We start from the raw sequence: 14,666 nt of genomic DNA on the forward strand, positions 1-14,666 counted from the left end.
TTTTCTCAATATTTAGATTTTTTTGCACTCTTAGATTCCAGATTTTCAAATAGTTGTACCTCGGACAAATATTGTCCTATTGTCCAAAAAACTGATCCTTATGACTAGTTTTGTAGTACAGGGTCATTGCAAAATTATGCTGGCAATGTACAATAAACCAATGTTGTGAATAACTGTGTTTTTTATTTGGCTTTAAAGTTTATTAGTGTCTCTGACTAAAATATTAGTAGCAAAAATGACATTATAGTTGGTAAATGAGTCAGTTCACTTCAATGAACTCATATGTGTATATGTATAATCTATTATTAAATGATGTGTGTGTGTGTGTATATGTATATTATATATATATATATATATATATATATATATATATATATATATATATATATATATATATATATATATATATATATATATATATATATATAACATTTAACATATAACATATAACATATAACTTTTTTTAACAAAATAATACAAATGTAAAAATATAACACTTTATAAAACTTTGTATTATTTATAATCCAAAATAATAAATATAATAGAAAAATTATATTTATTGACCCCGTGGTCATGTTAAAATAGTTTAAGTATCATTCAACCTTGTGTTTACGTATAGGCGATATTAATTTATATTTTTTTTATGATCGATTTTATTGCTGTATTTTAATTTATCAATTATTCTAACATTTTGTATCTTTATCGCATCTACATAGCATTTAAAACAAACACATTTTTAAAAAATTATACAAATATGATAAAGAATTATTATTCTCTTTATTACAAAATAAATATCATGTAAAGAGAATAAAATAATATAAAATATAAATTGGGAAATAATATAGATATAAATAAATAAATGTCAATTTAAATAAATAAATATAAAATTAAAAATTACATTAAATATTTCATACACAAATGTATAATAATTCATATGTTTTCTTAATTAAATATATTATAATGTTTAATATAAAAGTGTTTTTCTCTGTACCACCCAGTGCTACTGAACCCACCTCTGCCTGCCACAGGCACCATAGACTCGGAGTGATCCGCTCCCTCCAGACTGAAGCCCTTGATGGCAGTGAGCATCGAGATCACCACATAGGATTGGTATGGAGAGCAGGTTCTGTTATCAGCACTGAGCTTGAACCCCGTCGCACAGGCGCAGCTGAACAGGCCACCGGGACGAGGCAGACACAACTGCTGACACGTCCCCATGTTATTACTGCAGCCGTTAGACGAGCCTGCCGAGGCTATGGGGAGACAGGCAGAAAGACAAACAGCAGATAATGAGAACGAGAGACGGATATTTAAGAGTACAGGATACTGACTCATATCTATCTATTCTGGTAATGTATACACATTCCTGGTGCATATCAGTGTGGAGCAGTACTGATATATTGGGACTCTGCTTTGCTAGCACTTCCAGATCTTACTGGAAGCACTCATACAATAGATGGCGTTCACAGCCCTGGAGAATGAACATGTGCACTGAACACCGAACAAACGGACATTGATTCTTCTCCACATAAAGCTGAGTGTCCCCCTGAGGCAGAGGGGAACTAATTGGTAAACTGATATCCTATTGAAAGTCATTCATCGCTCTCTGGTAATTGCTACACGGCCATCAAGGTTACGATGACTTCCAGAAAAAGACCACCCTATGTCAGCCGCAGAATGAATCAGAAATAAATGCTTTAAAAAATGGCACTGAGAGATGCCTTCACAGGCAGCAATTGATCGATAGAAATGAAGAACATTAATGTACATGTTACAGTATTTTTCTTCAGAATTGAGTTAAATGCAAATAAAAAGTGTGATTATTTTACCCAACATTTGCATAGTGTTGTTTTATGCTTATTAGAATTCTTATCCAAAAAAAAAAAAAAAAATCACGCAAAAAGTACTTTAAATTTCTAAATGTCTGTATAAAAGCTGTATATTGTTATTGTTATACATGTGAACCTAGACCACAAAACCAGTCGTAAGTCGCACAGGTATATCTGTAGCAGAAGCCAAAGCTAACAATACATTTTATGGGTCAAAATTATCTATTTTTCTTCTTTGTGGTCCAGGGTCACATATATATATATATATATATATATACAAATATATGTTGCTTTTTAAATTTGATTTTGATTTTAAATTAAATAAAAATGATTTTTCATTTAATTAATTTGCAGCTTATTTTAATAAAAAACAATTAACTGTTGTTCGCTATTGTCATATAGAATTTTTTTTGGCTTGTTATTGCTTGTTTTCTGTATGATTTGACAATATTGTATGCAAAAAATCAAGACAATATACTACTTTAAATTTAATTGAATATTAATTAAATTGGACTCTTTTACCCAACATTTGTGTCTGACGTGTAGTTGTTTGTTTATTAGACATTAGCAAGATGACGTCTATCTTATGTCTATTTTTTATATCTTTCTTATTTTTTATTATCTTTTTGAATTCAATAGCAGCTTATTTTAATTTTTTTTTTTTTTAACTGTTGTTTGTTATCATATCCCTGCTGAAAAAAACAAGCATATGTTGTTTAGGTAGAGCAGGTTTTGAAGCATGGTAGCTGGTTTGAGCTTGTTTAAGTTGGTCTTTAGTTGGTCATGAGTGGGTTTAAGGTGGTTATAAGCTGGTACTGAGCAGGAGTTACTTAGGACCAGTTCAGGACCAGCACATGACCATCTTAAACCAGCTACCATGCTTCAAAACATACCTAACCAGCATAAGCTGTTTTTTTTAACAGGGTATTGTATATTTTTAACTTGTCATCACTTGCTTTGCTTACTAGAGCACCAAACTCCACTGAAATCAGTTATGCATATTCTGTGCACTTTGTGTGGGAGGAGCTATTTTTATGAAGTGCATCACAGTGTGAGAGCCATTTTGCTACATGTATTTATCATACTCACAGTCTCTGTGGTGCACTTTGAGTACTCTGAGACCGGCCACGTTATCCCGCATTACGACCCGGTTGAGTCCTGTGGCTTTGTCGACGCGTTCAATCACCTCAAAGTCTCGATCTGTGAAGTACAGGAAGGAGTCGTATACGGCCACACCCCACGGATGGGACAGTCCATTCACCATCGTGATGCGGTTTGATCCATCGGGATCACCGCGCTCGATCTGAAACATGGAAGAAACAGTTGTGTTACCCTGTTAAATAAGTTTTCATTTGGTTGAGATACAGTATGTAACGGCTGTCAAATGAAATAGCGACCAACATGGGTTCTAAGGTGGATGCAAAAATAAATAAATAAATGTATATGCAGAAATGCACTATTATAGGAAATATTACTCAGCAGGGACACATCAATTTAACCAAAAGTGGGTAAAAGCATTTATAATGTTACAAAAGAATTCTTATATTTATAAAATTCCAAATCTGCATATTAGAATGATTTCTGAATGATCATGTGACATTGAAGAATGGAGAAAGTTCATCTTGGAATACATTTAAATAGCACCCTGCTATTTTAAATTGTATTAATATTTCACAATATTGCTGTTTTTACTGTATTTTTGGCCAGATATACTCAGCTTTTGTGAACATCGGATATCTTTTTCAACATGAGTGTTTCTGACTGTCATACCACGCCAGTTCCTGTAACAGCCCAGTAGAGCTTGTTCTCTCTGATGTCTATGGTTATGAACTCCACATGTTCCAGATTGTGGGTGAAGAGGATGGCTGCGTTGGAGCCGTCCATATCTGCCGATGCCACCTTAGCCGGGATCCCGCTCTCTGTTCCCTGATCAGTCCAGTACATCTTTCTAAAACAAAGACAGAACATCATGAAACAGAACAGCATCATGTATGCAAACCCACGGGAAACACTACTCTTTCGTCTCTTTGTTTGAATACAAATACAGCAATTCCATTCTTATATTAAGCATATAATCTAAGGACTGATCATGATTACTGTATGTGTGCTTTAAGTTGACTGTTGTTTAGTGAGCTCAGGCAGTTCAGTCCTGGCAGGTGATATTAAATCATCTGGAGCATGTTGAATCTGGGGATCAGGGTTAATTCCAGACCAGACTTCTGCTTATCTGGACTTACCCACGTGCTGGATCCACCGCGATGCCAGCAGGAGCTCCTGCACCAGTAGGTGAGCCGTTGTTAGTGATGAGAGTCTTTCTGTACTGAACCTCTCCTTTTAGCTTGAGAACCTGAAACAAATCATATTGTGTTTGTCACAATAACAGTACCAGTGGCATTGCTCAATTATTGTTAACCATTTAAATGCAACTGCACAACAAATTACATTTAAACATTTTTAATTAAACGTACAATTTGTAAGATATTTGCAGTAAAATATCCAAAAACCGCTAGGCTAGTGTTATATATTTTGTCCAGCTGATTACTAACAATATCTCTAATGTTTTCAACTACTTGTAAATCGTGAGAAAATTCCCATTTTAATCAGTGACACGGGGCAGTGCAGTCACCTGTCGATGACGTTATTTACCCTTTGTTAGCGCCTTTACTGACATAGAAACCATGTGACAACAGTGTCGTGGACGAATGCGGAAGTAGCTTTGTGACAAATTTCAACAAAAAAGAGATGCCGATTTCGCTTGTGTTTTACTCGACAGGTGAGTTGTTTTGATTCGTATCTTTAAAGAAAATGTATGCTATTATAACAATCAACAACATCAGTATTATGGGGCATACACGGCAAACGCGGGGCATCACGTCTCTAGACCCGCGCGAGGATGCACCTGATCCATAGTCTGATCGGGTCTTTGCATTGACTTTGTATGTAATCTACTCGCCCAAATCGTTGAACTGGCGTTAAATCCATGATTTATCTTTCCGTCTGGCCATTGATGGCCATTAGTGGTTGGGTAGAAGACAACAAATCCCATCATTCCACGCTCATCCTTATCGTCATCAAACCACGCGATTTTTATTGTTTTGGTAGTGCGCCCTGTAGTGGCAGGTCCTACAACCTGTACCTTTAAGTAAATATCTTTTCAAATAATGATCCAGGTAAGTAATATAAAAATAGAGAACAAAGAAATGAATAACAAGCAGAAAAAAAATACAAATGAAATTTGTAGCAGTATTAAGTAGTCAAGTAAATATTCAATAATTGAAGCCGAATGCACGTCTAATATTTTGACATATTGTATTTTTGTTTCACCTGTTCACAGTGTTTACATTCATTATGTATTTTTGTGTTGAAAACAATGATTTTTATTTTCATAATTTTTCATAAGTGTTTTTTTAGTATTATTTATATATTATTATTAGTGCTGTCAAGTGATTAATTGTGATTAATACACACGCATACAAAATAAAAGTTTTTGTTTGCATAATATATGTGTAATAATATATTTTATTTTGGATGCAATTAATTGCGATTAATTATATGACAGCACTAATTATTATTTAAATACTAAATATTTATTATTATAAAATTTACCTTTTGCATATTTTCAGTTTGCACTTGAATTTTAGTTTAACTTTTAATATTGTGCTTTTGTCATTTTTTTCATATTTATTTTTTTCTATTGTCTTTATTTCAGCATTAGTTTGAGCAACTTATCTTTCAACTTTATTTCTCATTTTCAATATATATATATATTTTTTTTTACAATTTTTTTTTACATTTTTGTTACTGATAACAACAATGCATTAGCACACAGAACTAACTGGTCCTAAAGTAGTTTTTAACATTGATGAAACTGGTGTGTTTAAACATTTCTTCATAAATCTTCAGCACATAGAAATAACCCTCTGCCCTGACAAGAACAATTCATGATTCGGGGGAAAGAGATCTAAAGTCTTGCCAACCTCTATAGACTGTGAAGCAGGGTTGGAGTAGTAAAGGTTCTGAGACATCCAGTCCAGAGCCAGTCCGACCGGAGAACCCAGGATGGCTGCTGGTGCAAACTCAGTTCTGTTGGTACCATCTGACTTTACTCGATGGATCTCCCCCTGTGCAGGTAAAATAAATTACAATTAATAGGCAAAATCATAATTATAGCATTCAAAACACCTTAATGATACAACTCATTTGAGATAGGATAGTTGAAGTGTTCATAAGATTTACCGGATGTTCCACCCAATAGATCATCTGCTCAGCATCATCAAAGTCGACATCATATCCATTCAGCAGCCCAGCGACCGGCACCATGGCGTCATTGCTCTTATCATTCGGGTTGAGCGGGATGCCATAAATGATGCTGTCTCTCACCACCACCAGGAACGGATCCTCAACTGCAAAAGTCATCAGTCATAATTCACGTGGTATTCATAAAAATCATAATAATGGGCTTTTTAGCAGTGTGTCACATCTTATTTCAACCAAACAATTACGACATGTGATATAATTAAATTATTGTGGGTGAACTTCCTGTAAGTAAACTAAGATGTGTCTAGAAAAAGAAGTACACTTTAGCATATTTTGATGAGAGCACCTATTAAGATATTGCCCATTCAATACAATTAAGCGCACTTACTTTTCACAATGGATAGCACAGATTCCCAGAATTAGGTTTCATTGCATTGCATTTAGTGCAGATATGAGCTACTGGTGAAAAAGGTCTTGCAGAGCAAACATAGCTGTGTCAGCACAATTGATTGCGATAAACAGCCCATTCAATCAGCGTTTGTCTGGATTAATTGTTAAACTTTTATGGAAGAATGCACTTGACAGCACTAACAAAGGCTGAAACCTGAGCGAGGTTGAGAGTTTGCCCTAAGGGAATGTTAAGGGCTTCTTAAGACTAAAGGCCTCTTGCGCGCTTTCATCTGTTACCGTCAGCTGAGCTAAGGCCTTTTATAATAGTAAATGTTTGCCTCTGCAAAGAAGCTTACTAAGTAAATCGAAAATGGGTTGCTGTTGACAAGTTTTCATTCCCATGAAATCTATATCCAATTTTAACAGAAGCCTGCTTTATTCATTCACAGTGAAGTAGATTAAATGGACAGAGGCCAGAGGTAAAGACATAGACACATGTATTATTCATTAAAACAGCCACAAGCAGGAATAAACTGTTAAACTCATTGCATTAATTCATCTTGTCCATTAAAGTCCTTTTAGATACAATGGTTAGCATCAACCTCTTTCCCTCAACAGAAACCCAATAGGATGTTTCCATTAGATTTATGGCTTCTTTAGCTTTTGATTCTTTCAGGTTTAATTTATTAAGAAAATCTTTACAAACTTTTATGAATTTTAACAACAAGCAGAAGCAATCTTGGTAACATGACTTCATTGTCATCGCCATGAAGTTTACTGACAGCTCTTTCAGTCTCTTTTTTAAAGTCGGAAAGTCTGAGTTGGAATTGTTTGCAAGAGCATTATAAACACTGCGAGGGTGTAAAAGGTGAATAGTTTGATGTGATGCTATTTTATGTCCCTAATTACCTCTGAAGTCCCATTTAGCCACTTTTTAGCAACTGTCTTCTTATTTACGATACACAAAAGCTTAAAAAAAATCACAGGTAGGGTCTTTCTGATTTATTTTATGTTGTAGAATAAATCTTTGAGCTTATTTCAAAAGCAAATAAACTTAACTCAAAAGGGAAAATATATATTTTTTTATTTGCCCTATTGGCAGTATATATATTTATTCATTTATTATTTTTTTTACATTAACAAAATAAATTTTGATAGATTTTCCAGAAAACAAGACTTCATCTATTGTGTCATTATGCATCTCATGCAAATGCACCTTGATTGCAGACAACTAAAAATTCTAAAAGTTCTCCAGACTCGTTTTTTAAAAGTTCAACTGACTTTAATTTGAGTGCAATGATTTTATGAATGGTATGTTGTCATGGGTGAGATGCGTGTAACTGTTTCTGTGGCAAAGGTCCCTTCACCATGAGAAACTCTGCTCTAGATATCAGTATCGGCCACAAATATTTGGCTGATGTCTCTCATACCTCTAGCGCATGTGAACTGGTCAGCGGCGAGAGTCCAACCAGACGGACAGGCACAGGAGTAGAACCTGGGACCGACCGCTGACAGGAGACAGATGTGAGTGCAGGGGCTCGATCGGGGGTCACAGGGGTTGTAACCTGCAGGACAAAACACATCAAAACTTTGAAGTCAGCATGGAATCAGTGTAACCCCCGTTTTCCTTTTAATACACTTTTCTGTGTACAATTCACTGGTGCATGTTATTCTACAGTAAAATATGTTATTCTTGGACTAACATAGTGTACAAAACTGTCAAATATTATCCTTAGACTGTAATCATTATAAACACAAACTGGTTTCATCACCTAACAGGTTCGTTTGAAATGGTATGTATTGTGAAAAGCACTATATAAATAAATACATTTAAAACTAGTTTAAATTTACAATAAATACCATTTACTGAACTTCAGAGTGTTTTTGACTCACCTAAATTACTTCTACTGTTTTTAATAATCCTAAAGTGTACAGTCAATTGCACTGACAAGCATTTATGGTTAACCAAAATAGACTTAAATGTAATTTATATTGTAAATCTGTATGTCATACAGTGTATTTGTAATGACGAAGTAGCAATTTAATACATTTAACATGTAACATGTAACGTAATAAAATTATGATTTATTATGTTAGTCAGCACATCAAAATAAGTGTACTTCTTCAAAGCTTGACAACAGGTTATTAAAACATAAAGACTGTGTATTTTAAAGCAACTTCTAATTTGACATTATTACAGATTGCATATTTTAAAAGTGTGTTAGGAAACAGTCATAAAAGTGGCTTTTTATATAATTAACAATCTGCAAGTATATTTTTCAAGTACACTACAAGTGCACATTCAGTGCAATTAAGCATGTGACAAAAAGCTCTTATTATTCAGCTCTTTTCAAACCTTTTTTCTCACCATAGTGACTTCCAGAAATGCCTTTTTTTATTTGCTGTATTTAATCTTAACGATAAGACTCTTCTCCTCAGGTAGCAGCTAGCTGATCTGGCTGTATTTGCGGTTTGTAATCAGGGTTGTACCTGCAGGCTGTCGGGCAGGATGAAGTGCTACCAGACCCATGGGCTGGGGCAGATTATACAGCATCACGGTCTGGTTCTGTCCGTGCCACTTGTTGGCCCGGATCACACGGTTGACATATCTGTCTGTCCAATAGATAAAATCCTCAAAAATGGTAATTGCGTGGGGATGTTGCAGCACCTTTTAATTGAGAAACAATAGGTGTGTTATTTATTCACACAGTAAATATTTATTCAAACAGTAAATTCATAACTTTTTAAGACACTTAAGGCCAGTTTTAATAAAAAGGGGAAAATAGCGCGATAGCACAATTCCAAAACAGCGCCGATGGCTGTGTAAGTTTCTTGTGGGTGATTTACTAACAACACACAAATTAAAGAACACAGAAGCAACATCTCATTTACTTATCGACCAATGCAATATTTCAAGAACTGCGCAAATTAGCATAGATTTTGCCTAAACAATAAATAAATAAATCAGCTAGAGTACATTGAAAAGAACCGGAGGCCAAAAAATGAAGGGTTTTGATAAACCATGTATTGCGTGACTCCTAAATGAGTCTTTTATTTCCTGATGCAAATTAAAAAAAAAAATAACATGGTTTGGCAAACGATATTTTCTTTCCAAATAAATTAATATGTTTAAAATGCTCTCTGTTCTCTGTGGTGCCTCCTCCTAGCAATACATTGCATGCATTTCAAGTGCAAAATGGTTTAAGACATGCATTTTTGGGCAGTTAATATTGGTGCAAATGGTGGTATGCAAATGGTGGTAATGCGAAAGGGAAACTCATAGAGATGCATATTCAATAAGGTCAAGCACAAAAATGACTGTCACTGCACGTCTAGTAAAACCTGACAGCACTATTCACTATTTTAAAGCAAAAGATGATTTGCGCTCTGCCTTGTGACTAAAAATGGCATCTATGCGACTTTTTATCTCACAATTCAGACATTTTTTTCTCTGAAATTTGATTTTTGTGAGATAATTGAAACTTTACATCTTGCAGTTCTGTCTTTTTCGTGATCATAAAATCTCAATTTCAAGACACACTCGCAATTCTGAGAAATAAAGTCAGAATTGTGCGATATAAACTTCCTACTGTGTTATAAAGTCAGAATTGCAAGACATTGCAAGACTCTTTGTATCTCAAAATTGCGAATTTATTATAAACTCACAATTGTATTTTTCTCAAAAAAATAAAAAATTCTAAATTGCGACTTTATATCATACAATTCTGACTTTATAACGCTCAATCGCGAGTTTATATGATGCAATTCAGAAAAAAGTTGCACAATTATTTACTTTATCCATTTTTGATTCAATGGTGAAAAAGAAAACTATTTAAAAATGTTCTTGATTTAAGAAAGTTTATACTGGAGAACAAGACAGAAACTCTGAGAAAGAGCACTGTTTTGCAGTCTGCAATGCTATAATATCAACCATATTCATAAACATAAATGAGTGCATAACACAAAAGATCTCACCAAATCGCTGGCCAACACTTGTTTTCGGTTCTTTCCGTCGTAATCACAGTAGTCGATAAAGTCTAAGTAAGCATCAGCAAAGTAAAGCAGGTTGTTGGGGTAGTCAATAGTTAAGCCATTAGGCCAATAAAGTTTGCTGCTGATGATCGTGGTCCTTAATTTCCCATCCATGCTGGCTCTCTCAATACGAGGGTTTCTGCCCCAGTCCGTCCAAAACATCAGATGTGAGCTGAAATACATAAAAATGGATTTTGTTTTCAAACTCTGGTCATTCAAAGTCATTTTCAAATACATGTTATTTGGTCACTGATCTTACTTGTTTCTAGGGTCCACTACCAGACCTCTTGGATTGGTCACGTTTTCACTAATCAGCACCGCTCTGTGAGACCCGTCCAGTTTGGACACCTCTATGGTCTCCAAAATATAGTCCGTCCAGTATAGGTTTCTGCCAACCCAGTCGACGGCGAGACTCTCGGTAACGGTCACTCCACTGTCAAAGATCTTCCCGGGAAGACAAATGATATTTTAGTGTTAATTGTTGGTCATGTTGACTTTAAAGGGTCTTTGCACACTGAGTCCGAAATTGTAGTATGACATTTTTGCACGTAAAAAAATAAATAGGAGCTCATGTTGTGTCAATCACGTTTACACGCTGCCGTCCGTTCGGCATAAAAAAAATTCAGATCTGGTTTTATTTTCTGCGTTTTCGCATCTGTAGCAAGCATTTTAATGGGAAAGGATGACGAATACGAATAAACGATTATTTTTATTTAAATTATTTTTTAAAATTTCGTGACAGGACCTTAAGGGTGCTGGAGGGGTGTTCATGTCACTCACCAAGGTGCGGTCGGTCCCATTCTTGTGAGCGCTCCATATTCTGTCCTGGGTGGTGTCAGACCAGTAAATACGATCCGTAACGGAGTCAAAATCCACTGCCACAATATTACGGCCATCACGCACTAGAGACCGAATAATGTTTGGCTGTGCGAGGATGTCGTCTGATACAATCTGATTCCGACTGGCCACTAAGAGCAAGGCCTCTCGAGATCCTGTCAGATTGAGAAAGAGAGAATAGAATTATGTCATATATTATTACAATTTTAAATAACTTTTTATTTTAATATATTCTTCAATGCAATTTATTCCTGTGATCAAAGCTGTATTTTCAGCATCATTCCTCCAGTCTTCAGTGTCACATGATCCTTCAGAAATAATTCTAATATGCTGTATATAATAAGTTTATATAAATTAATAGCATTAATTTATATTTATTTATTTAAAAAAAATTTTTTTTTTGGGGGGGGGGAATCATTGTTACTTCCGGTCAGTGTCCTTGCTTAATACAATTTTAAATCTCTTTAAAAAATTACATTGACCCCAAACTTTTGAAAATTAGTGTAAATATTTCAAATATTAAATTACGTATATATATATATATATATATATATATATATATATATATATATATATATATATATATATATATATATATATATATATTTTTTTTTTTTTTTTTTTTTTTACATATAACTTATTTTGAATAGATATTCATCCTTTAAATCAAGGCTTTCACAATCATGAGAAACAATTCAGTCAATAATAAAATACTTCAAATTACATTTACAAGTGTTTAAAATATATATTTACTTGTATAGACTTGTATTGGTTTTACCGGAAACTGTAATGGACTGTGTTCATCACAGTTTGCCTTCTATAGGTGGCTTGTTAAAACCAATAAATCATAAAGTCTTTGTTGCAGAAACCATTCAAATTTTCTGTGATGGTTTTATTGTTTTTTTTTCCAGTAGGGACATAAGCCTATATCCTATAAGCCTGCTGTGTGTCACGTGACAAGCATGAGACCCCCTTCACTCGTGCCTCTTCAAAAATGATGCCCCTGACACTACAATACAAAATGATTTGTAAAATAATTGAAACATGATGAAACATTCATTTTAGTTAGAAATTGTTCTAGATTACATTCAAATTGCAGCGATACATGACATGGTGAAAAATGACTAAAGGAATAATAGGCTATAAAGTAGATTAAGATTAATTTTAAAGTTGTGCCCTCTAAAAGCACAAGTGGCCCCTGTCTGCCCCCCCACAGTTATGGTGGTCTAGAAACGCCCCTGGCTTTCACAATAATGATAATAATAATAATTCCTTACATTTATATAGCGCTTTTCTAGACACTCAAAGCGCTCACAATGATGAGAAACATGATTAAGTCAAGTGTGTCAAACTTTAGACTGGCAGTCAGTGTTTTGCGCTTCATATTTGGATCGCAATAAGTGATTATAACTCAAAGTACACCGTTATCTCAAAACATATCAAATAACCAGGAGTAGAAATGAATCCAAACACGTATCAGCTCTCAGTTATAAAACTATGCAAGACCTATTTGGCCATGTCAGATAGAAGTATAAAAAAAGAGTCATTCAGGAAGAAGACGAGGTATATCGGATGACAGCATTTTTCACCAGGTTATCTGGAGGGAATGGACTCTTGTCAGCGGCAGAGCTCATAAACAACCCTTTGTTTGGTGATTACCACCTAATTACCCCCATAAGAAAGTTTGTGACTGACATATATGTTATTCCTCTTATCTGTGGTAATCCGAGAGGCTGCTTTAGACCCCGCTGTGAACGTCCAGTTGGCTTCCGGAGTCCCGTTGTGGCTCCACTCCACTAATATCTGTCTTAGCACTGTCAGAGATCACAAACCTGAGGCCTTGCAGGTGCGCCCGTCTGCTTCTAGAGTGTATCCTTCCTGACAATGGCAGCGGAAGGAGCCTCTCTCGTTGAAGCAGTGCTGACTGCAGATGCCCGGAGGACGGCACTCATCGATGTCCTCGCACGTCTTTGAGTCGTTACTCAGCTGGAAGCCTATAGGACACGTGCACTGGGCTCCAAACGGGCCTTGGATGCAGCCGTGAGTGCAGCCCGCATTGTTATCTGAGCAGCTCTCCTGATCTATGAGGAAGAAGACACATTTAGATCAATGACAATGGAAAGAAAAAGCATGCATTAAGACGCAAGGTATTCTGGGAACATGCTCAGCACAACCATTAAACGGGAAGAGTGCTAGGGCTGGGCAAAATCTGTATAGAAATCTGTATATTTATACATTTAGCTTAAAATTGCCTAAAATATGTTTTTTTTTTATTCAGATGAACCATTTTTGTAGCCAAACAACCAGTTTACAGTAATATATACATGTTTTAACAATAACAGTGGTATTATAGTTAACTAAAAAAAGTAAAAAAAAAAAGTAAAAAAAATAATAATAATAAATAAATAAATAAATACATGAATAAAGAAGAGAAGCAAGGGGGAAACATTTTATTTCAGCTGGTTGCCCAGGAAATATTTCATTTAGTTTATCTTGATATACTAAAATAACCAAAAGTACAATTAAAATAAATTTATTAAAATAATAAACCTATTTTAAAAATAATAAAATTAAAAGTGGAAAAATGATTAAAAAAAAATTTCATTAAAACTATAACAGTATTTCATTGATGCTACAGTAAGACTAATGCAAAAACTACAATACAGTTAAAATTATAGTTAATAATATCAAAGAAATCAAGAAAGTTTCCAAACACTAAATTAATAATGAAGGAACAAACATATTTGATTATTTTCATGAATATGCACCAAAAACCTATATGCAGAAATGTAAATAAAGTAAAATGTATCTACATATATTTATATTTCAAACATTTCAATATTCAATATCCATTTTTGCCAATTAAATAAATGCAGTAATAATATTAATAATTATATATATATATTAAAGCATTTAATATAAAAAGTCACATGGTCAGTTTTGTGAACATTATTGATGGAGGAAACCAATTAATTAATTGGTTCGGCTGTTGGAAAAGGAATCAAACTTTTCAATTCTAATGTTGTTTTTGCTGCTTAAGTTTCAATAAGAGCAATTTTTATAATATTGCTTAATTTTTAAAATTACTGCAAATATATTGTGAATCTTCAATATATTGCCCAGCCCTAATGTTAACTGTTGAAATCTAAGCTATTTCTGTGTTTGTGAGCCATTTCTATGGACTAACACATGTAACATATATCAAACACAGTACTACACACACTACATCTCTAAGTGTCTATAATGCTAAACACACACAATCTTGCCATATTTAGACACTCTGAACGTAATTGGACGGTTAGTGAGTACAGCCAGACAGAT

The 14,666-nt window shown here is 34.4% G+C and overlaps 1 protein-coding gene across 2 annotated transcripts in view; it reads right to left on the bottom strand.

Annotated features, from left to right (window-relative positions):
• lrp2a (low density lipoprotein receptor-related protein 2a) overlaps positions 1-14,666 on the bottom strand; it is a 91,779-nt gene that overhangs the window by 38,271 nt on the left and 38,842 nt on the right. For both annotated transcript variants that reach the window (XM_026271201.1, XM_026271200.1), the window contains 12 exons: positions 13,178-13,426; positions 11,289-11,500; positions 10,768-10,952; positions 10,452-10,680; positions 8,967-9,144; positions 7,907-8,041; positions 6,066-6,232; positions 5,807-5,950; positions 4,067-4,176; positions 3,600-3,777; positions 2,919-3,132; positions 1,014-1,253 (listed from right to left, as the gene is read on the bottom strand). In XM_026271201.1, the coding sequence (XP_026126986.1) occupies positions 1,014-1,253; positions 2,919-3,132; positions 3,600-3,777; positions 4,067-4,176; positions 5,807-5,950; positions 6,066-6,232; positions 7,907-8,041; positions 8,967-9,144; positions 10,452-10,680; positions 10,768-10,952; positions 11,289-11,500; positions 13,178-13,426 (2,241 nt within the window). The remainder of the gene's footprint in view (positions 1-1,013; positions 1,254-2,918; positions 3,133-3,599; positions 3,778-4,066; positions 4,177-5,806; positions 5,951-6,065; positions 6,233-7,906; positions 8,042-8,966; positions 9,145-10,451; positions 10,681-10,767; positions 10,953-11,288; positions 11,501-13,177; positions 13,427-14,666) is intronic.

Source organism: Carassius auratus, chromosome 9 (assembly GCF_003368295.1).
Source record: "Carassius auratus strain Wakin chromosome 9, ASM336829v1, whole genome shotgun sequence".
Classification (NCBI taxonomy): Eukaryota; Metazoa; Chordata; class Actinopteri; order Cypriniformes; family Cyprinidae; genus Carassius; species Carassius auratus.